This window comes from Nannospalax galili, unplaced genomic scaffold (assembly GCF_000622305.1).
Source record: "Nannospalax galili isolate Female #2095 unplaced genomic scaffold, S.galili_v1.0 scaffold346, whole genome shotgun sequence".
In the NCBI taxonomy this organism is placed as follows: Eukaryota; Metazoa; Chordata; class Mammalia; order Rodentia; family Spalacidae; genus Nannospalax; species Nannospalax galili.
Genome location: NW_008357637.1, coordinates 4,799,937 through 4,823,448, shown reverse-complemented (window position 1 = coordinate 4,823,448; position 23,512 = coordinate 4,799,937). Strand labels below are relative to the sequence as shown.

Sequence of the window (23,512 nt, the reverse complement as noted above, 5' to 3'; positions counted from 1 at the left end):
CTGCAACTTGTAATTTAAAGCAAATGTCTCAGTATTTTTCACTATTCATCTTTTGTTGTTGTTATTCCTTGATGACTGAATGGCTTTCCCTGAGAAGTCCAGCTGAAATAAAAATGCACGTGAACATTATCACAAGATAAGAAATGCTGTGATCTTTTCTCATCTTGGTGACCCATAATGCCAAAGTTTTCATATCAGGAACTTTTATCCCTCCTTTCTCCATAGACTCTCACATAAGAGTTAATCCGTCTGTTTTCTGAGCACCTGCTTTCTTGGTAAAACTTGAAAATGATGCTATAAGGAAAAGTCTGAAATGTTGTTTCAGTGCTTGATTGACTCTTGTCATTGGGGAGTCCTGTCTATGAGTATGTGTCAGAGAATAACACACAATCTAATACACACATTGCATTGCTCACTCTTTGGCTCCAAGTGGGCAAGAGTCTAAGTGGCCATTGTTGCAAAGCCATGTTGGAGTGTAGGCAAAATGTGGGTTAGGGATTATTTGTCCAAAGGGACAGAGTATAAGAATGCTCTTTGCTACTTTTACAAAAAGAAAAGGAATGTGATACTGTATCTGTGGAAAGACAGTGTGTTGGGCATTTGGGACAGCTGAGTTCTAGTCTTAGATAACTGATTAGGAAGATCACCAGCAAGAGTAGTTAGTTTTAGTTGGATATTTTCTAGAGCTTGTATTTGTAAAAAATAGAAATTCTGAAAATACTGTTCATGGAATTACATTTTTAATATTCAGAATTTCAAATACTGTAAATAAAGCCTAAGTATGTTTGGAAAATGTATTCATCAGATATATTTTTATTGTGATAATATATAAAATGTGCTATATCTTTTTAAGTGATATTATAAGAAATTCTTAAAAATTTAATTTACTGCATTTTAATTTCAGACACGTGCGATGCAGTGAAAGAGGTTATATTTTATTGCCATGGATGAGTTTTGCATATTTATTTTCTGGGGTAGAAGGATTCAGAAAATGTATCATATTAAAGGTGGAATTTTTTGCTTACCCAACAGAATCCAAGTGGGAGCTTGTTGTGAATGCTGAGATATTGGAGAGCCTTGGCAGGAGTTGAGTCTCTTCCTGGTGTGCCCTTTAGAGATTGTGAGCAAGCAGGTCCGAGGACTTGCTGTAATGTGTCAGCATTATCAGAAATTGGAAAATCCTTTAGCGAGATAGCCTCAGGGTTATGACTTGGTATCCAGAAGAAATAGTAGGTTAGAAAATGGCCCATTTCCCTTTTGATTTCCTTTTGATTGAGTTATCTTGTGCAGGACAGCTTTTTGTTCCAAGAACGTAGTGAAAAGGTTTGAGTGAGCAGAAGGATTTGTATAGTCTGTTGGTTAGACTGCCAAGTTGGTGAGAGGAAGCTTTGCTTATTAGGTTTTGAATGAAAGGCCAGGCTGTAGTTGTGAAAAGAAAAGGCTTCCAAGTTGGCTCTGGTCGCATTTAAGAGGAGGCTTTGTTTGGCTGGGCTGTGGGTCAGTGGTAAAGAGCCCAGCGAAGTGTTTACAAAATGTTTGTTTCTGGAGGTCTTGGACAGCATTACCTCGAGCATGGTGGTAGGGCCCAGCAAAGTGTTTACAAAATGTTTGTTTCTGGAGGCCTTGGACAGCATTACCTCGAGCATGGTGGTAGTTGCAGTCTCACATTCCCCTAGCTCCTGATGCCCCTAGTACATCAATAGCTCTGAGTTACTGTTCTCTGAAGAGTTAAAAACAATAATTGTTGGATTTAAAAATAGTTTATTCCTATCATAGTTGAATCATGACACACCAGGCTTTATGTTGGAAGTTTTAAATGACTTGGTTACTTCTAAGGGTGAATTTAACTGACCTGATTTGGCTGTGGCTTTGTATGGTGAATTTTAATTATTTCAGTTGAAGTGGTTTTGCTCCACAATTTGAATCATTTTCTAGGAAAAAAGTATAGTTAGAAGTGAAGTATTTAGAAATTTAATAAAGCTCATTTTTTAAAATTTGTCTTCTTATTAGTTTTAAATTGTGTAAATGCTACGAAGAGCCTTTTAGAATTTACTGTGAATTGTTTTCCAAAAAACTTGATTTCTTACAGAGAAAGAGCTTGGTTTCTTTGTGATTCTTTCAGACACTAACAGTAGCATTTATTTGGTATTTAGTGTTTGAACGCTCTTGTTTTTCGAAGTGATTACTTTATTATAATAGAGTTTTGTGGTCATGCCATTTTGCTGTGTCCAGATTTTGTGTAGAAACAATGAAAGCAGGTAGGAATTAGCCATCAGTGCCTTGCAGTTTTAGGTTAAAGCAATACAGAGACTGTCTTGAGAGTTGTCATTTGAAGGAAAGAGATGCTTTGGTTCTCTATGAACATTTTTACGTAGACTTTTTATTTTGAGACAAGGTATCATCATATCCAGGCTGATATTGACTTCTCTATCTAGCTGGGGCTGGCCTTGAACTTCTGATCCTGTTGCCTCTACCTTCTAAGTGTTGGCATTATAGGTGTGTCCCACCACACCTGGTTTATAAAGTATTAGGAGATAAAACCTGGGCTTCAAGTGTATCAGGCAAGTGCTTTACCACTAAGCTATATCTCCAGTTGTAAATACAGAAATCAAAATTATTAATTTTAAACCAAAGGTGATCTGAATAAATATGCTTTAAAATGTTTAAAGTGTTCATGAATCAGTTCAAACTTCACTTAAAGTTGAATATTGTCTTTAAAAAAAAGATTTTTTTTTATGTGCATGGGTGTTTTTGCCTGCATACATTTAAGTGTACCAGGCATGCCCTTGGAGGCCAGTAGAAGGTGTTAGATTCCCTGGAGCTGGAGTTAGAGGAGGTTGTGAACCACCTGACTTGGATGTTAGGAGTTTAACTTAGCTCCTCTGAAAGTACATGCTCTTAGCCACTGAGTCTTCTTTCCAGCTCTGAATGTTGTTTTTTTAAAGAAGATCATTGTTTTGTCTAAGAGTTGCTTGACTTGAAATTTTATATTCTAATCTGTTCTACAATGGACTACTTCTTTTTAAAATTTTGTTATTCATTTTAAATTATGTGTATGTATGTGTATCTTTGTGTGGGTCTGTGCACGTTAGTGCAGGTGCCCTCTGATTCTGTGGAGCTGGAGTTACAGGCAGTTGTGAGTCACAGTTGCTGGGAACCAAACTTGGGTCCTCGGCAAGAGCAGATGGCTCTTAACCATCCCTCTAGTTCCTAGACTGCTTACCCTTATATTATTTTAATTTATTTTTATATAGGTTTATTTTATTTTATTTTGTGTATGATATGTATGAGTGTTTTGCCTGCATAATGTTAGTGTACCACTTGTGAACAGTGCCCGTTGAGGTCAGAAGAGGGTATTGGATCCCCTGGAGCTGGAATTATGGATGGTTGTTAGCCACCGTGTGAGTGCTGGGAACTGAACTTGCAACTATCTCTCCAGCCCCATTCTTATCTTTTAAAATGAAAAGTTAAGGAAGTTTCAACTTTACCAGAGGAGTATTATTCTAAACCAAAAAATAATACATAATCTATGACAGTAGGGGGGCTGGAGAGATGACTCCACAGTTAAGAGCACTGACTGCCCTTGAAGATGACCCAGGTTTGAGTTCCAGTACCCACATGGTGGATAATAACCATCCATAACTCCAGTTCCAGGAAATTCAATGCCCTTTTCTGACCTCTGTGGGCATTACATGACACAGGTGCACTTACATGTAGGCAATACACTCATACACATAAAATAGTAAAATATTTTAAAAAATGATGATAAAGCCATATGTAATAAAAAGAATGAAATAACTAAAGCAATTTCTGCATAATTCAGTCATTTTTTAAAACAACATCTGTAGATGTAATAGGGTCTAATTGGAGAGATATAAAGATTTATTCAATCAAGTAATATTTTAATCTAAAAAATCAGGACGTTAGGGTGTTTATAAATTGATTTAATCTTGCTGACCACTAAATGAGCACTTTGGAATATCTCTTACGTAGCCCTAATGTTATAAAATTATAACACCAAAAGGATTATACCAGATATATTTTACTGCAGTTTTTTCTTTTATTTCTGCCTATAGGTACAGATAAATATATCTGGAAATTTTTACTATTTAAAAGAAAAATGGGTATCCTAAAAATATGTATATGTAGAGAAAAGGAGCATAGGAAATTCCACAGAGCAAAGAGTAAAGCATTAAATCTTGCTAAAAATTTGTATCTTTGAGTATAAAAAGCCATGTAAATTTTTTCTTTCTTGAGTCACCATTCTAGGCCTTAGTTAAAAAGGAAGAAAATTTAAGAAAGTGCTCTCTTTCCACAACTGTTTGACAGTCCATGGGTCTCATAAAGATAGGGAGTAGAAGACCCAGAAGGTGGCACTTGGCTGAGTGGCACCGGGCTGCAGTACTTTTCTGAGCCTCCAAGTGGAAACAGGAGTTCCCTGACAGTGGGTTCTTGTCAGGAGCCTTGCAGAGTCATCACACCCTCCCGTGGAGTTTGTTAAAGGAGAGCTTACCTGAATCAGTTTCCATGTTTTCCTTATCTTAGAAATAGTTAAACTTGCACTTAAAAAATTTTTTTTTTAGGGCTGGAGAGGTGACTCAGTGGTTAAGAGCACTGACTGTTCTTGTAGAGGACCCAGGTGCAATTCCCTGCACCCACATGGTGGCTGACAACCGTCTGTAACTCCAGTTCCAGGGGAATACAATGCCCTCTTCTGATCTCTGTGGGCATATCACGAAATGGGTGTACTTACACATAGGCAGGCAATATACTCATACACATAAAAAATAAAAATTAAAAAAATTAAAATTACATATTATTATTATTATTTGTGTGTGTGTGTGTGCGCGCGTGCATATGCGGGTGTGGGTGTGGGTGTGGGTGTGGGTGTGGTGGAGGTAAGAGGACAACTTACCTGAGGCAGTTTTCTCCTTCAACCTTGTGGGTCCTGAGGATTGAACTCAGATCATCAGGCTTGGCAGCAAGGGCCCACTCTTGTTTTTAATCATTTTTCTCTAGTTATTACAAAAGTAATATATTCACTGTATAATTTTCTAAAACCTCTGTGCCCTGTGTTTTGTTGAGGAACATGACTGAGAAGGGCTGATCTGGAGATCACTGTTGTTATTCTTTTCCTGGATGGCACCTCGTTTCTTCATAGTGTCTGTTCTGTCCCTCATCATGTTTGTACCCATAGATAACTCATATAAATACATTTTTTATTGAAAAATGAAAATTTTCACTTATGAGTGGTCTGTACGTGCTAATTAACTTGGCCTTTATTTTTTTTCTGTAGTTATTGATCTCATCTTTTTCTTTTGTTTTCATGAGTTTTGCATTTTTGGACTATCATATAGAACCTATCTTTTTACTTTCCCATTAGGCCTTGCCTTAACCCTGTGGGATATTTTGTTTTGTTTGTGATACTGGGGATTGATGCCAGGGCCTTATATGTTCTATTGCTTAGCAACATCTCTACCTGTTTAATTTTAGTTTTAGTTTGAGACAGGGCCTCAAGAGTTTGCTAAGCTTGGCTTCAGATTGGCTGTGTAGTCCAAGTAAGCCTTGAATTTACAATCCCCCTGTCTCAGCCTCTCAAGTAGTTGGAATCCAGGCAGGTACCACCATGCCCAGCTACACCTGTGATTTTAAGTTCTGCTACTTTCTACTAGAGAGGTGATTTCTCATCATAGTTTTGAATGTATTTCCCTCATGGTTTAGTGATGGTGATCATTTTTTGTTGGCCATTTGTATGTCTTTTCAGAAATATTTATTTAGGATTGTTGCTAATTTTTTAAATTGGATTTTTTGGATTTTTGCTGTTGAGTTCCTTATATATTGTAGATATTTGTTTTGAGTTGTTTTTTGAGACACAGTCTCACCATGTAGTTCAGACTAGCCTCAACATATCATTCTCCCACTTTAGCCTCCCAGAGTGCTGGGATTACAGGTGTGAGCCACCATGCCTAGCTTCTGGATTCTGGTTATTAACTCCTTGTTAAACATAAAGTTTGCAAATATTTCCTCCCATTCTGTAGATTGCCACTTATCTTCCATATTAGGCTTGCTCTCCTGTACCACACCAAGGCTATCTTAAGCAGCTGTTTCTCAGTCATATATTGTGTGGTTCTCATTCCCAGGTATGCTCTAGTGATGGAAGTCTGACACATTTGTATTTCTTGGCCTGGGTAGATTTTCTGGTGCAATCAAAAAGGCACTGAGAGCCCTTGGGACCTTTAGGAAGGGAAGTCAGAGTTTGCTTTTTATTGGTTCTTGATGACTTCTTTTCAACGAGCCACTGCTCTAAGAAAATAGGATTTCCTCTCTGTTTCCTTTAGCTTATTTTGCATTCTATCAGGTAGATAGAACCTGATAGAACATCACTTTACCCTATTGTGGTAGTTTGAATGAAAATGTCCTCCATAGGTTCCAAGTGTTTGGACCTCTTGTCCCCAGATGATGGTGCTGTTTTGGGAGGTCTTAGAAGATGTGGCTATCCTGGAGGAAGCATGTCACTGGGGGTGGGCTTAGAGAGTTCTTAAGCCTTGCCAGATCTCTAGTTGCTTTCTTGCTTCCTGTGCCTGCGTGATGACGTGAGACCTTAGCTTCTGCTGCTCCTGCTCAGCCACCTCCAGCCACCATGCCTCCCTGCCATGATGGACTGTAATTCTCCTGGAGCCATAAGCTCAAATAAATTCTTCCTTCTATAAATTGCTTGGGTCAGTGTTTCTGTCACAGCAACAGAAAAGTGACTAATACACCTAGATATGCCAAGAAAATCATGATTTATAATAATTCTCAAAATACAGTCCAGGGAACGCTGAGAGTTCCTAGATGTTTTTTGTCTCCCATAATTTTCACAAAGTCAAAACTATTTTTACACTAATTCCAAGACATTTAGCCCCTCCTCCATTTAGTTGAATCTTCCAGAACTTACATGGCACATAATGTAACAGTAGGTATAGATATGGAAATCAAGCTTCCTGATGACTAGGCTCCAACATTAAAATGATTTGCAAGGTGTGAAACCAGGTTTCTCCTTTTGTTTTTAATTTATTCTTTGGCAATTTCATATTTGTATATACTGCATTCTTATCACACTTACCACCCCACCCTCTTTTATTCCTGTCCCACTTTCATCAGAACCCCTTTCTCCCTACAAGTTCCCCTTCTGCTTTGATGCATTTTTGTTTTGTTTTGTTTTTATTTTTGTTTTGTGACCCACTGTGTTTAGCCATGAGCATGGGTAGGGAGCTATCCACTGGAGCTTGGGGACATACCATTGCCTACACAAGTGTAGAACATGACTCCCCCTCCCCCAGCATCCATCAGTAACTTGACTGTTCCCCAGGAAAAGCCCATTTTTGTTTGGAGAAAATTATTTTTCATAAAAGATGTAATGTGCTTATTATTTATTATTGTGTATGATGTGTGTGAGTACAGATGCATGCCTGCCATGGTGCATGGTGGAGGTCAGTCTTTTTTGGGGACTGGCTCTCTCCTTCTACCTTGGGTTCCAGGAATCAAACTCAGGTTGTAAGGTTTACACAAGTGCTTTTACCTGCCGAGCCTGGGTTTATTTTTAAATGAACAGAAACTACTATTAAGTTTTCGATTTCAATTTCTAATATGATGAATACCATTACTCATGGTTGAGTGTCCGTAGTTCATAAGTCTGGTATCCAAAATGCTCTAAAATCCAACACTTTGAGTACCAGTCAATATGTTGCCACATGTGGAAAATTGCACACTTGCCTCATGTGAAAGGTTGTAGTCAAAGCAAAGGCTTTAAACATTATATCAAATTATGTTTAGGTTGTGTGTAAAATATATATATATGAAATGCTGAAGTTTGTGTTTAGATTTGTCTCATCTCCAAGTATCTCATTATGCATATGCAAATATTCCGTGTTTGAGGAAATTGGAAATCAGAAACACTTCTGAAGGCCCAAAGCATTTTGACTGAGGGATACTTAAATCAATAAATAGTAAGGCTTTTTAGAATCCAAATTTCTGAATCCATAGTTTGGCAGCCACTGGCTTATAAGAGTTAAAGTATTTTAGAGAATAGGATTTCTAACAGAAAGATGGAGTCTTTTCATGAGTAAAATCCCTCCCAACTGTAATTGTTGAGCTTAATTTCCAGTTGTTGGCATTTAGGGCAAGTGTAGTTTTTCTTTTTCTTTTCTCCCCACCAGTGCTAGGGATGGAATCCAGGGCTTCATGCATACCAAGCAAGTCCATTATTGCAGTGATACTCTATATCAGTATTATTTAAGCATTTTTTTTTTTTTTTTACTTTTATAGTAAACTCCTAGAAATACAGCTGCTGCATTTAAAGGACTGACACAGCCTGTTGTTTTTCTTTAAATCAGTGCTGCAGCTGGCAGGTAATTCAGCCTTTTCCTCTTCAGGCAGTCTCCTCCAAGTTTGAACGCCAGGAGGTCTGCTTAGTCCCAGACAGGTCCCCCCTCCTCTTGCAAATGCAGGAGAGATTGTTGTAGTTTAGCAGTATACTACTTCCCTTACTTCTCTTTATTTTTCAAACATTTATTTATTAGTGTTTGTGTTGCACATGTGCACATGCATCCAATGATGCATGTGTGGAGGTAAGAGGATACCTTTTCGGAATCATTCTCTCCTTCTACCATGTGGGGTATGCGGATCAAACTCATCAGGCTTGGCATCAAGAGCCTTCACACCCAAGCCACCGCATTGTCTTGCTGGCCCTTAGCTTTTCTTTTTCATTTTTTTCCCTGTTGGTTGATAGTTGCTTGTGTGGCTCTGTTGGATGCTGTGATTGGTCAGACCCTGGCTAAGGTCACAGTAGTGACTCCAGTGAAGGTCAGGATTACACGTATTTTAGTTCACTCTTTTCCTTAACAATCTAGAGTGCCTGAGAGGCTGAGATCAGAGATACCTCTAGTCTGCTTTAGGCTATACCAGGTAGTCCTTCCAATAAACCCAGAAAACCCAGAAGTCTTTTGTGGAGCTCCAAATTACCATTTTCTTTTTAAAAATATTTTATTATTTATTATTTTTATTTTATGTGTATGTATGTATTGCCTGCATGTACGTAAGTGCACCAGTGTCATGCAGGGCCCTCAGAGGACAGAAGAGGCTGTTGGATCCCCTGGAACTGGAGTTACCTGGAGTTAGGGACAGTTGTTAGTTGCCATGTGAGTATGGGATTCGAACTCAGATCTTCTGCAAGAACAGCCAGTGTTCTTAACTGCTGAGCTGTCTCTCCAGCCCCCAAATTACCATTTTCTATTCATCCTTTTTTATTTTTATGATTATGAGTGTTTTGGCTTCATGAATATATGGCGCACCAGGTGTATGCAATGCATGTGGAGGCCAGAAGAGGGTGTTGGATCCTCTGGAACTGTAGTTATGGACGATTTTTAGTCACCATGTGGGTGCTAGGAACAGAACCCAAGCCCTCTGCAAGAATAACCAGTGCTCTTAACCACAGAGCCATCTCTCCAGCCCCTCAATTCATCCTTCTTGAAGACCTGTTTGCTTCAGGAGTGTCTGCCTCTTGCTAGTGGGACTTGGTGTGGATGGCTTCTGTGTGACAGCTGTCTAAATTTGAATCTCAGGAATCAATGATTGGGGTAATGTTTCTTTTTTCCTATAAGAGTTTAGGGTCCTAGAAAATTGCCCTCCATGACTTGACAATCATTCTACAAAAGAAGAAGTTGTAAACCAGGTTAAAGGGACCCAACTTTCTGTAGGGCACTGGGACAGAGGTTAGGCATTGGTAAGCAGTGTAAACTTTAGATGACTCTGCCTATTCTTACTAAGGATTTGAGAGGGGGTCTACACTTCAGTAACTCAGCAAGAAGCCAATGATTGGTCCAATACGGCACTGGTTCGTTGTTATGCAAGGCCTGTAGTTGGTGGAACTGGAAGCTCCAGTTGTGATTGGAATAAATACAATCAATCCTTCATTTGTATGCCACAATTCCTTCTTGTCTAAATAACTAGGCTGTTGAGGTTACTTTTGAGTCAACTGGGAGGAACCCTTCTAAGCTGCTCACTGGTGTTGGAACATCAGGCCCAATAAATGAATGGAGTCTCCTGAGTGTCTTTTCTTACCTACTTTCGGTGTTTGTTGTGGGTAGAGCGAACTAAGGCACTGACAACAGAAAGGAGAGGGAGGTGGAGTGATTATAGCAATGGGGACTGCTGTTGCAGCAGGAAGTTGACTAAAGAATTCCAGAGAGCAGAAACTGTAGGGTACAAAGGCAGCCAAGAAAAGGAAGGACACTGGAAGAAGGTGAGAGGAGGCTGGGAACCAAGACTGGAAGGTGGAAGGAAGCGTTAGATCAAGAGTTAGATGATAACTGTGGGTCATTGTCACTAGAAGAGTTTCAGAGAGCTTCAAAGACCTAAGGGCCAAGAGTTCTGATACCCCAAACCCAGGAACTATATAATAGTAGCCTCTGTTAGGAATGAGGGTCATACTCTTGTGCTTGGGAGCCAAACTACTGGCCTCTCTTGGTGATAGCCAAGAGTCAAGGATTGCTGGTTGCTAAGTGTGGGATCACTAACAGACAAGGCCAAGAGCTGTAAGCCTCTGACTTTGTTTATTCCTGATACTAAGTGCAAATTAGGGGCAGGGTTCCCAGACTATCGTCAGGGTCTCCTAATTCATAGAAGTACCCAAGAGAACCCACCTAAACACTTACCCACTTGCCATCATGGTCTGTGTGATGGAAAAGATGTAAACTATGTTCAGCTCAGGGAGAAGATACTTGAAGTAGGGGCAGGATGAATACAGAAGTGAGGCTCCACTGTCTGCTCTCTCAGGACACATCCTTTTCCTGCATTCTTGTAGGGCAATGTACAGGAGTGCTTCCACCTGGAGAAGCCCTCCCCCTCTAGTGCTGGGAACTTCTCTGGGGCTACGTACACATGGGCGTTGGTGCCCTTGTGGTTGGTCAATTCATACCACCCAAAAGCTGCATTCTGAATTTCATTGTTATTCTCTGGCTAGCCCAGTGCAAGCACAGATTATTTCCTGGGAGCTAAGGGCAAAGCAAAGGCCATATTTCTTTTGCGGCATGGTTAAATCTTTTTTCACAGAAGAGGCTCAGTCTGGTTGAGTGCCCACTCATCTCTGTCCTATATGGCATCTTCTACACGGTAGATCACTTCTCATATGATTCAGAGACCAACAAGAAGGCTGCAACATGGACTGTGAGTGTCAAGAGAGTGAATTTGTGGGGTGTGGTGGTGCACCTTTAATCCCAGCATTCAGGAAGCAGAGGTAGGCGGATCTCCGAGTTTGAGGCCAACCTGGTCTACGTAGTTCGTAGTTCGAGGCTAAGCAGAGGGCTACACAGTGAGACTCTTGTCTCCTGCTGCACCCCACCAAAAAGGTGAATTTACACTTTGTAGTTAGGACTCCTGAGATGACTTATACATCATAACTCAACATACATACAATACAACAATATTTACATATTTTAATGAATGGTTATAAGGAAAATTTTCTTATTGAAAAATAGAAATGAATTATGATTTTTCTTATTTGTCTTATTCAAACAAAGTTCAATATAGTTAACCCTCTACAGAATATGCTTATATGTTAGGTGTTTTTCTATATCACATTGAGGTTATGCTTTATCCTAAAATTTTAGCATCATTTTTTAAGTTCATTTGAACTGGTTAATTTCCTAAGTAATTGCTCATTATTTATAGTCATATTTATAGTCATCCTATTATTCATTGGATATGTATTTTTAAATTTGCCTACTTAACATTTATTTGTAACCCTGAAACAATTATATGAGGAATTTTCAAGGTCATTTGTGAATGTTCACAGAGCAATAAAAATATTTGTCATCTGACCTGCCTCTGGTCAGCTGTGGTCAGATAAGCTTTACTTCCTCATTTCAGCCTTTTGTAAAGCATCCTTGCTGTGGTCCATCTAGTGGTATTTCTGTTAGTGATGTTCCTGTATAAAATGCCCCCTTCTCCCAGCATGGTGCTGTGGAGTTCTCTGCTGTCTAAATGTGAGAAGGCCATGATATAGGTCAGGAAGAAAATACATGGATCAAGTAAGCTTCTTACAGCACATGTTACAGTGCTGAGGGCTGTGAATTCAATGTTAATGGAGCAACAGTATATACTTAGGAGTTTCTAAAGAGAAACACACAAAGCAAGGTTGTGCACCTATTATAGGCTGATGAAAATGCTGAGACCAGAGACGCATAGAACCCACCCTAAGAGCTGTGGTTCAGTATTACTCCTAAATTCAGTGTTTGTGGTGATTTTATAGAGTATAACCCCAACAAATAAGGAGAATCAAATAATTTGCTGCATTACCTCATTGTTCATTTATTCATGCATTTGTTTTGTTCTTTAAGCAAACATTTGAATATTTCTCCAGGTTGCCAGACAATTTCAACATGGTTTGAAATTTTCTCAGCTTATGTTCTAAGTCCATCATTAGTAGTCTTGCTGTGTCCACTGACACAAACTATTTGTATGATTTATAGTAGCACATCATAAACCAAGTGTGATGCTCCATTTTAAACCTTTGGAATTGAGAGCTGAATACTTTGATTCTGTGACCATTTTACTTAAGCTTCAGGTTTGGCTTTCTCAATAAACTTTCCCAGACTTTTCATGCCTCCTGGGGGGACCAGATTTCCTAATGGAATTGTTTTAGATGCCAACAGAATCAGGTGATGTTTCTGGCTGCACCTTTCTACAAAAACAATGTGTCTGCTCATTTGTTTCCATACTCTGTGGAGAGCTTTGGATGGCAAATGATCCCTCAGCTATCCATTACCGATGAGAATCCAGACTGCTCTTGGCCCTTTGCCTTTCTTTCAACTGCCCCATCTCCTTCCCTTCATGTGTCTGTATTTATGTCTCCTTCTACTGCCTTCTCAAGCTGTGTCCTGCAACCAAACTCAAGCAGAATAAGGGAAACTGACTTGAGCAGATGTTCACATCCTGTTCTTCGTGGTTCCCTGGGGACATTCTCTTCCATGGGAGTGTTTTTCATTTCCTGGTTTTGATGGCCTGGTCGTTTGAGGACTGAGATCTGTACCTTGCTGCTCGTCTCTCTATGTTAGTAAAGCCAGTTATCAGGACTCCCCGAAAAGTAATGGGGAAAGTAGGGGAATAGTCAACATTTTTGAAGGTTAACATTATGTGGTCAATTGGACTGGCAAAGAAAAATTTCAGTGATTTGAAGAATCTTTCAGTAAAATAAGCATTAAGTCCAAATAAACTATAGCTTTATAGTCTATTACTCGACTGTAAGAAATGAGTACAAGCTGTAAAATTAACTGATGTTTTATATGATGCGCAGTTGAGTAAATACAGTAACTTTCTCTATCTTTCTGAAACTATTTTAAGAAAGTAAGGACCAAGGCTAAAAAAAACTGTTTGAATGTTTTCTAATGCTGAGGACAGATAGAACTCAGACAGTATAAAGAATGAATTAATGATTGAAGCATCTTATTTAAAGTATAACTTCAGTAATGCTAATTCGATATTTATTCTTTCAGATACAGATGAATATAGACCTCCTGTTTGGAAATCTTACTGTAAGTATACAAATAAATTTTATTGTGTGGATCATAATGCTTTTGTAAGTAATATAAAAATACTGAGATCATTTGACATAAATATTCATATTATTGTATATGCCCAATAGTAAAAAATTTATTCATAGGAAAGTTTGGAAGTAACCTCAAAGAAGCATTTATAGTAAATGAGTGTCCCACAACAGCATGTCTGGATGCAGTTTGAATTGTGTGTAGTGGAACTTGAGATCACATGTTTAGAATTGCTGAGAAAAACGGATACAGGAAGCTAAGCATTCAAGCAATTTAATTATTCAGATTTTGATTCTTTATATGACAAAAGGAGTATATAAATTATTATAAATGAGGGGCTATCTTAATAGAAAAAATAGGGACAAAGAAGCAAAAGAGAATTGGCTTTAAAAAGAATTATTTTCTCAAAGTATAAAAGGGATTTATTTGGTGTGTGTGTGGGTGCTGTAAATTGAACCCAGGGCTTTCAGTATGATAGACAAGTGCAAAAGAGGAATAATTCATTTCTTTATTGCTGTTTGAGTTTTTAATTAGAATAAATATTTCTTTGAATCTGTTTCTAGTTCTTTATTTTCCTTCATTCTTAAAAGAACATTATTTTATCAAGCAAAAGATATTCCTGATTTAAGAGTTGAAATAGGGTTAATATAATCAAAGTCGTTAATAAAATAAATCTGAATGCATTGTTGCAGAGACAATATTGTAAGGGCCTGGAGATGTAGCTCAGCAATAGTATACTTGCCTAGTGTGAGTGAGGCCCTGTGTTCACTGCCCCACACTGCAGACGGACAAAACAACAACAAAAGCCCAGAATTTTTATAATTTACAGAGTTGAATGAGTAGCCTATGAAACCTATACTTGTACTTGAAATACTGGTTATTACTATCTTTGTGAAAGTGGAGAATTACTCTAAATTTTGATGCTCATAGGTTACCAAAATAATTCAAGTTCTTTATTGGTCCATGTTCCCAGACAGCAGTTTTATTTTCCTAGATTGCCAGTGTACAGTACCTGTGATTAGTAAAGAGGAACAGTCTCTAAAAAATATTGCCATAGGAGCTATCTCCCCCTTCCTAGCAGCCCCTTTGAGTAAAGTTCTAGGAATGTATAAAAATTGCTATCATGCTTTACTTCCTAAAAATTTTGTCTCTTAATCTCATTGTCTGGAAGCCCTTTAAGTCTCTGCATTTTCTTATTTTAATTTATCTTTTTTCCCTTTGCTCCAACCTGTGCCCTTCTCAGTTTTAATTTAAGAACTTTGGTGAAGTCTCAGAATTACTATACTAAGCGTGTGGTGGTTTTAACCCCACTGAAGGTTATTAGCTAGTCAGTTTGGTATGTGCAGTTTGTATTTTCTGCATTTTCATACTTTAAAGTAGCTACCAATTTGTCTTAAAAGTGACTTTTTTGTAACAATTCCTTTAAATTTTATAGTCTTCTTAATGATTTCAGTGTCTGAGCTTGCCACCATCATTTTAATAGTTGAAATAGGGAGGAATTTTTAGAATAATTTTATCTTCTAGCTACCTAATGAAAAACTTTTGACTCAAGAAATAGTTAAGGTTAAATTCTTCCAAAGCCAGTTGAAAAGTTCTTTTTAAAAATCACATGATTTCCCTTTTGGTGTTCCTAGATTTGAATATGGTCAAATTTTAACTATGAGAAAACATCTATAATTTTCATTCTAAAAATGAATTGTTGTAATCATCAAATAGATTGGCACAGTGTGTTTAACAAAGTCCTGAATCTGTTTGTTTTGTCTTTGTTACTTTTATGTACTTTTGCAGCTGGCTATAAAAGATGTCTTGTAAGACTTTTTTTTTTTTTTCCAGAGCTGAGGCCTGAACCCAGGGTCTTGCGCTTGCTAGGCAAGCACTTTACCACTGAGCTAAATCCCCAACCCCAGATGTCTTATACGATTTTTATTGATAGTATTTGAGTTCATCTGTTCAGATATCTTTGTATTGTAGTAGGAAGACATACCAAGACAGACAAGCCTAATAAAGAAATTTTAATGACAACTGAGGTAGTAGGCCCTGTCCAGTACTCTTAATAATTGATTATTTTAATTCTGAGGACACACACACACACACACACACACACACACACACACACACCCTGTAGATAGTTGACAATTTTACTGATGTTTTTGGATAAAAAAAATCATAATGCATCCAGCATCTTTCTTTGATGTGACTTAAGCCTAGTTATCTCAAAATTGTAGTAAATACTGAAGAGAAAGAAATAGGTAGGCCAGGCCAGATCAAGAGGCACACATCAAATGCAAATTCTTCGAGAAGTTCTGACTATTCACTTTTTTGTATATATCTATTAAACTCAAGTGCATGATTTAATGTCAAATGTTGCTGTGATTGTTGGTTTTTGTTTATTTTATGGCGGAATCTGAATGACTTTTCACATTGTGATTCTATAATAAACTGATTTTTTTACTGTGATTCTTTTTAAAGGTTTTTAAATTACATTTTTAATTTAGTGTGGGGGCATGCACCTGACACAGCATTAGTATGTAGGTTGCAGAAAAATGTGTGAGTTGTTTTCCTCCTTCCACCATATGGTTACCTGCGATTGAATTTAGGTCATCAGGCATGGTCGTAGATGCCTTTACCCACTAGGCCATCTTGTCAATCCTTACTATGATTCTTTAAGACTGTTATTTTACCTGTGTTTCCATGTGCTTTCCACTTTTCAATTGAACTTGTGAAAACAGAGTACTAAAACCTTACAAGTATAAGCCAATAGGGAACTAGAATTTTTAAGAAGTCTTATAAGCTGCAAGTCTTATATGTAGTAATTGGGCAAGTCAGTCTGGTGCAGGGACTATGAGAATGTAAACTGGGGGATGCTGTCTAGAGGGAGTAGCTCAGAACTGGCTCCATTTTGTTGCTGTCATGGAAGACCCTTGATCTCTTGGTGTCAGAGCTGAGTTTTAAAGAGAAACTGAAACTTTCTTTTGCTTTGTTTCAAATTTGAAAGCAAACAAAACTGGGCTGGAGAGCTGACTCAGCAGTTAAGAGTACAGACTAGTCTTCCAGAAGGACCCAAGTTAATTCCCAGCCCACATTGGGTGGCTCACTACTGCCTCTAGCTCTGGTGCCAGGTGATCTCAGGCTTCTGTTGTCTGTGAGCATTGCTGTATGTATATGCACACACCTACTCAGAAACACACACGTACACATAGTTAAAAAGCAATTAAAAAATTTAAAAATATTTTATTATTATTTTTATTTTATGTGTATGAATGTATTGCCTGCATGCGTGTGAATGCACCCATGTCGTGCAGTGTGGCAGAGGTCAGAAGAGGGCTTTGGATTCCCCAGGAACTGGAGTTAAGGATGGTTTGTAGCCCCATGTGGGTGCTGGGAATCAAACCTGGGTCCTCTGCAAGAGCAGTCAGTGCTCTTAACCGCTGAGCAATCTCTCCAGCCCCAGCAATTAAAATTTTTTAAAAATGTTTTTATTTGTAGTGGGCTGGAGAGATGGCTCAATGGTTAAGAGCACTGGCTGCTCTTGCAGAGGACCCTCGTTCCATTCCCAGCACCCGCATGGCGGCTAGGAACTGTCCTTAACTCTAGTTCCAGGGGATCTGACCACCCTCTTCTGACCGCCACAGATATTGCACCTACCTGCATCAGACAATACACATAAAATAAAAATAATAAAAAAATTTAATGTCTTTATTTTTTAGATTTTTAAAAATTTATCATTTTTTTAATTTTATGTGTATGAGTGTTTTGCCAGCATGTATGCAATTAAGTACACCCATGTATGCAGTGCCCATGGAGGACAGAAGAGGGGGGTCAGATCCCTGGATCTAGAGTTACAGATGGTTCTTAGCCACCATGTGGGTATTGGGAATCAGAACAGCCAGTGCTCTTAACTGTTGGGCCAGCTCACAATTAAAATTTTTTAAAAGGAAAATAAGAATGAATGAAACATGTGAGCTGATTTTGACTTTAAGATATCAATTTGTGATCTCTGAATTTGACTGTTATTTTCTCCAAGATTGAGAATTTTCTTGTACTAATTCAGTGAAATAAGAGTATAAAACTACTTTAACATACCACTTCTCTTGGGAATATTTGTAGCCATGAGAAAAATGCCAAGGAAAACATTTAAAAAATATTTTATTTATTTTTATTTAATGTATATGGGTATATTGCTTGCATGTAGATAGGTGCACCCGTGTCATGCAGTGCCCATGGAGGTCAGAAGAGGGTGCTGGAGCTCCTGGAACTGGAGTTACAGATGATTGTTAGACTCCATGTGGGTGCTGGGAATTGAACCCAGGCCCTCTGGAAGAGTAGTCAGTGAGTCAGTGCTCTTAATCACGGAGCCATCTCTCCAGCCCTAAGGAAAACATTTTTATCAGAATTTCAGACATTTCTGAGGAAATATTTTTTTAAGTAAAGCTACAGCTTTTCAGTTCCTTTTATGCATCATCCTGACACTGTTAAGTGATGAGCTCAAAATACATCAGTATTTCAAGTATACTATAATGTAGTAATACTACATCAAGTATTACCATGATGAACTTCTTGTATTAATATCAGTGACCTACATAGAATAATACATAATTTCTATGGTGCCCTTACTGTCTACCAGAGATTGTTTTGAGTGTTTTACACATAGTAAGTAGCAACAGAGATCAGTGATCTGTGTATACACAGTACATATGTTCTAATTACATATGTGTATATTGTCTAATTGCATAAAATTATATGTTTTCATGATATATGGATGAAAATGACCAGAGCTGGCACCTATATAATGATAGACAGCTCAAATGAGCCATGCAGAGTCTGAAGTCCTAGATGTCTGGGTTGCTCAATGTGTAGGCAAGCCATGTAAGTATTTAGGTAGAGAGTTGATGGGAGTTCATTTACCTGTAGTTGTATATTTAGAAATAGAAAATGCAGTCTCAAGAGATGAGCATATTTACATGCTTTCTCTAACAGCCACTAATCCTATTCATTCCTTTTAATTTTAAATAAAAAATCCTGAAGTAAGCCCGGAAAAGGAGGTTATGGTGTCTGTACAATTTTCATTTATCCATTTTTAAATATCCTAAAAATGATATACTTCTTTGGCAAGATACTTCAATATCTGAGTTCTTTCTTTTGCTGCATTTGCCCTAATTGAATAAGTCATAGCCTTTGCGTCAGAGATTTTGTTTTTAGCGGAGATTATATTGGAAGATAGATACTTACAATAAAAATAAGGGAGAAAATAGTGTATATGTTACTTCTATAAATTCTAATTTTAGTCCAATGTTTAACAAACATGTGCTTTAAAAAATATAAATATTATTGATTTATTAGATGTATGCTTGGATATGTCTGCAAAATTACGGAAAACAAATGATCAAATGATGGAGAACAGAGTGTAAATACCCAGCCCTGATTCATTGTAGAAGACATTTGTGTGGGTTACAATTTTCTTCTCTGTGCCCATTCCTAAGATTTGCTAACTTGAGTTTGGTGGATATTTGTTTATGACAAACTTTTATTTAACAACAAGTAGGACAAATATTTAACAACACAAATAGGACTGTAGCAGTTTTCTTATAAGCATAAAAAGTAATCAATTTATTTCTAATACATTCCTACATTTTGCATAAGGGAAACTGACAGCTTTCATTTCTACCTTCTCACAGTGTACCAGCTGCAGCAAGAAGCCCCTCATCCTCGAAGGATCACCTGTACTTGCGAGGTGGGTGTGACATACCGTAAAGCAGCATTCCTCTCACTCTTCTGTTTCCCAAAAGTTGTTTGTGGGATTAACCATTTGTTCTGGTTGACATAATAACGTTATAACAAAGTAGGTTTTCTTTATATTCTCACTGAACATATGTGTGATATTTAGAACACATGTAATATGACTGTGTATAGTTTAGTTTTAAATGATAATTTTCTTTTCAGTGAACTCACATTAATCTTAAATTTTAAAATGTTTTAATTCTTATTTCTGAGAGTGAAGTGTAAAAATATTGTTGTAGGATTATTGAATTATTTCTTCTATTGTAAGATTTACATAATTAAACATGAACAAATAGTCGGGTGTGGTGGCTCACGCCTTTAATCCTAGCACTTATGAGGCAGAAGCAGAGGCAGAGAGATGGAGACAGAGAGGCAGGCCAGTCTCTGTGAGAGTGAGGCAAGCTTGGTCTAGTGAGTTCCAGGCTACACAGAGACCCTGTCTGAAAAAACAACAAAACCAAACAAACAAAAAAAAAAAACCAAAAAGAACAAGTAACATGGATAATCCACCCAGAAAAGATATTTCATCTGATAACATATGAAGAAATGTTCAACTTACATAATAGTAAGAAAAATGTGAATTAAAACACAGTGAGAGCATTTTTACTTGCAGACTGGGAGAAGTCATGAGGCAGCAGGTGCTCTCACACATCACCAATGGGGATATGAGATGTTACAGCTTTGTGAGAATTTCCTAATATTTGACAAAGCTGAACCAGTGTTTGTTTACCCTTTACTCACTACTGCTCATGCTAGGTATTTACCCACTGAATTGCCTCTTCAAACAGGGAAGAACATAAGCTTAAAGTTTTTCACTGTAGGATTATTAGATAGCAAATACTGGGGAAGGTCTAAATGCCAGTACAGAGGAGACTAAATGGACTCTTAACACTAAAGAGAATAAGAACTGTTTCTATGAAATAATATGGAATGAATTATATATAGAATGATTATATATATACTAAGTATGTTACTTTTTAATAAGAATGGAAAATAATAAATACAATACAGCTCAATTCTATGAAAGAACAACATAGCATTAACCAGGGACCAGTGAAGTAGTCATTATAAGCAGGAGATGAAAAACCCAAGAGAAGGGGTAGGATGGGAGTGAGGCATCAGATTAAAATGATTTATTTTAAAATATTTATTTATTTGCATGAGTCTACATATACCATATGCATGCAGGAGCCTGCAGCAGCCAGAAGAGGGTGTGGGAATCCCCTGAAGCTGGAGCTATAGGTGGTTGTCAGCCACCATGTGCTGGGAACTGAACCTGGGTCCTCTGTAAGAGCAGCAACTGTTCTTAACTGCTGAGCCATCTCTCCTGCCCCAGAATATGTTTTTGTATACATAATTAAACTTTTTTTTTTCCTTTTTGAGACAGGGTCTCACTGTGTGACCCTAGCTCAACTGGAACTTACTATGTAGACCCAGCTAGCCCCAGACATGTGGCAATTCTCTGCCTGTGCTTTGCTAGTGTTGAGATTATAGGCATATCCATTATACCTGCTTTATAATTATAACTTTTGAACTATGTACTGTTTCCTATACTCAAATAATAAAATTAATTAAAAATAAAACAGAAATCCCTCAAATTGAGTAGCACAAATGAACCTAACACATTTATTGTATAATCACCTCCCATAAATTTACTCAGTATTGTTTTGAGACAGGGTCTTGCTATGTAACCAGGGCTGGCCTGATACTGTGTGGCCCAGGCTGGCCTCAAACTTGTAGCAATCCTACCCAAGACTTCTGAGTCTTAGGATTACAGACAGTGATATGCACCACTACACTCATGGAAGGAGTCTAGATGTGGTAGTGCCATAATAAGAATGAATAGTCTTAGTGGTCATATTTTGGTTTCAAAACACTGTTTCCTATTAAAAGCAGTATTCCTTAGAGTATTCTTGATTCCAGACTGTGGGTCAGAGAGGGAGGGGGAGAGAGAGACACACACAGAGAGACAGAGAGAGAGCGAGTGAGAGAGAGAGAGAGAGAGAGAGAGAGAGAGAGAGAGAGAGAGATCCTAGAACATTTTGTTATATTAGAAAACACAAAAATGTTCTTATTGTAGTCAGGCAACATCAGAAAAACACCAGAAACTGCTTGAAGGGTTTTCTTAGGAAAATGTGTGCAGGCTAGAGAGATGACTCATGGGGAAAGTGCATGCAACACCATTGTGAGTACCTCAGCACTCATGTTAAAGCCATGTGGTGCAGCAGGAGCCTATAATCCCAGCACTGGGAGGTAGAGACAGGATCCCAGGGTCTCACTGACCGTCCAGTCTAGCTGAATCAGTGAGCTCCAAGTTCAGTCAGAGACCCAAAATAAAGAAGAAGCAATTGAGAAAGACTCTAGACACCAGGCTCTGGTGTCCAGACACAGCACACACAATTCACACAATTAAAAGAAGAAAATGGGATGATTTGAGCATCAAAAAGAATGATTGTGATGGATTGCAGTACATAATTGAAAGGGAATTTATGTCACAGGGTCCCACCTCAAGATGAAGAGCTACAGACTTATCAATAGATACTGAGGGAGGGAGAATCATTTTTCTCCAGGGACTAACTTCCCTGAGAGGTTATCTAATCCCAGATGAACATCCCTAAACACAGGTACACATGAGCATCACTTAATGGACTTAGTGCATTTTATATGTGTATTTGTAAGTGTATTTATGTATATGTAACAATAATAATCAAAGAAAGGAGAGGACAAGAAGAAGGGACCCAGAAGGAGTTGGTGGGAGACTGAAAGGGATGGAAATAATGTAAAGACAATACTCATGTATGAAATTCTCAAAAATAAAAAATTTTAATGAAAAGATTATTTTTTAAAAGGGAGATGAAGAGATGGCTCAGCGCTTAAGAGCACTGACTGCTCTTGCAGAGGACCCGAGTTCAATTCCCAGCACCTACATGGCAGCTACAAACTGTCCTTAACTCCAGTTCCAGGGGAATCTGAAGCCCTCTTCTGACCTCCGCTGCATTGCACGACATGGGTGCACTCACATATATGCAGGCAATACACTCATACACATAAAATAAAAATAATAAAAAAAAGGGAGGTGAAGAAAGTATTTCTGTCAGAATGTCATCTGTGTTCAAATAGTCACTGGAAACTTTGCTTAAAGACTAAAAAAGAAAAGAATTAAGAGACTAAAAAGTTTTTAAAATAAAACCCAGTCCCAATACAAAGAAGTTGAAAAGGGGGAGCTGATTGGAAGTGTGGCATTGTTCTTTATATATAAATAGCATTTAAAACATACAAAGAATAATAACATTATAAAATTGCCATTTTACCAGTTAATTGACTCAAGATGGCCATTGGCTATTGAGACCATTGAGTGAAAGGCTGTAAGCAAACAAGATATTCATGTGGTCTCAAGGTATCATTCCACCATTTATTAACTGAAAGGAGAAATTATACCTTTATAGTGGAGAGTTATAGTGGAGAGGTCTGATAGTTACCAGGGGCGAAATGGAGCATTGCCTTCAGTGGGACAAACTGTGCCTCCTGAAGTGATGCAGTAGGATGCACAGCACTCTCCGTGTACTGGTTCTGCCAAAGGTGTTCATGGATCTCCTTATGAAATGGGAATCTTGGGGTTAGGGATTTAACTCATTGGTAGTGTAAGGAGATAGCTCCTGGCTTAGTCCCCAGCACTGGGGATGTGGGGTGGGGAGAACCTGACAGGCTTAGATAAACGTATTCTATAGGACATCTATCTGGGTTAAAAAGTATGTCATATAAAAGATGAATAGAGGTGGAGCCATACAAAGTTAAAGACTAGAGAGATGCAGTAATCAGATTCTATGTATACACTCTGGGTTTTCGGTGGGGAGAATGAATATGAATGAGACCATGTGGTGCATGTATACACAGTCAAACAAATACATATTTAAAGGTATGAGCTTTTAGTATAGTTAGGGAAGTCTAAATGTGGACTATAAAGTGAAATAGGATTTTAGCAACTTTATTTTTAATTATTATTTATAGAAACAATTATTTCTCCAGTGTTAAAAAATGTTGAAATGATTCCTCTGTGTTGACCCTCCTCTTTGTAGACTGGACACTGGTTCAAGTCCATCTGGTGGGGGTCTCCTCGGCCTCCTTGATCAAGAGGACAGGTGACCCACCAC

At 38.0% G+C, this 23,512-nt stretch overlaps 1 protein-coding gene across 3 annotated transcripts in view; it reads left to right on the top strand.

The window, feature by feature from the left end:
- Window positions 1-23,512, top strand: part of Chn1 (chimerin 1) — a 193,083-nt gene that overhangs the window by 48,221 nt on the left and 121,350 nt on the right. For all 3 annotated transcript variants that reach the window (XM_008855298.2, XM_029557250.1, XM_029557249.1), the window contains 2 exons: window positions 13,533-13,571; window positions 19,259-19,314. In XM_008855298.2, the coding sequence (XP_008853520.1) occupies window positions 13,533-13,571; window positions 19,259-19,314 (95 nt within the window). The remainder of the gene's footprint in view (window positions 1-13,532; window positions 13,572-19,258; window positions 19,315-23,512) is intronic.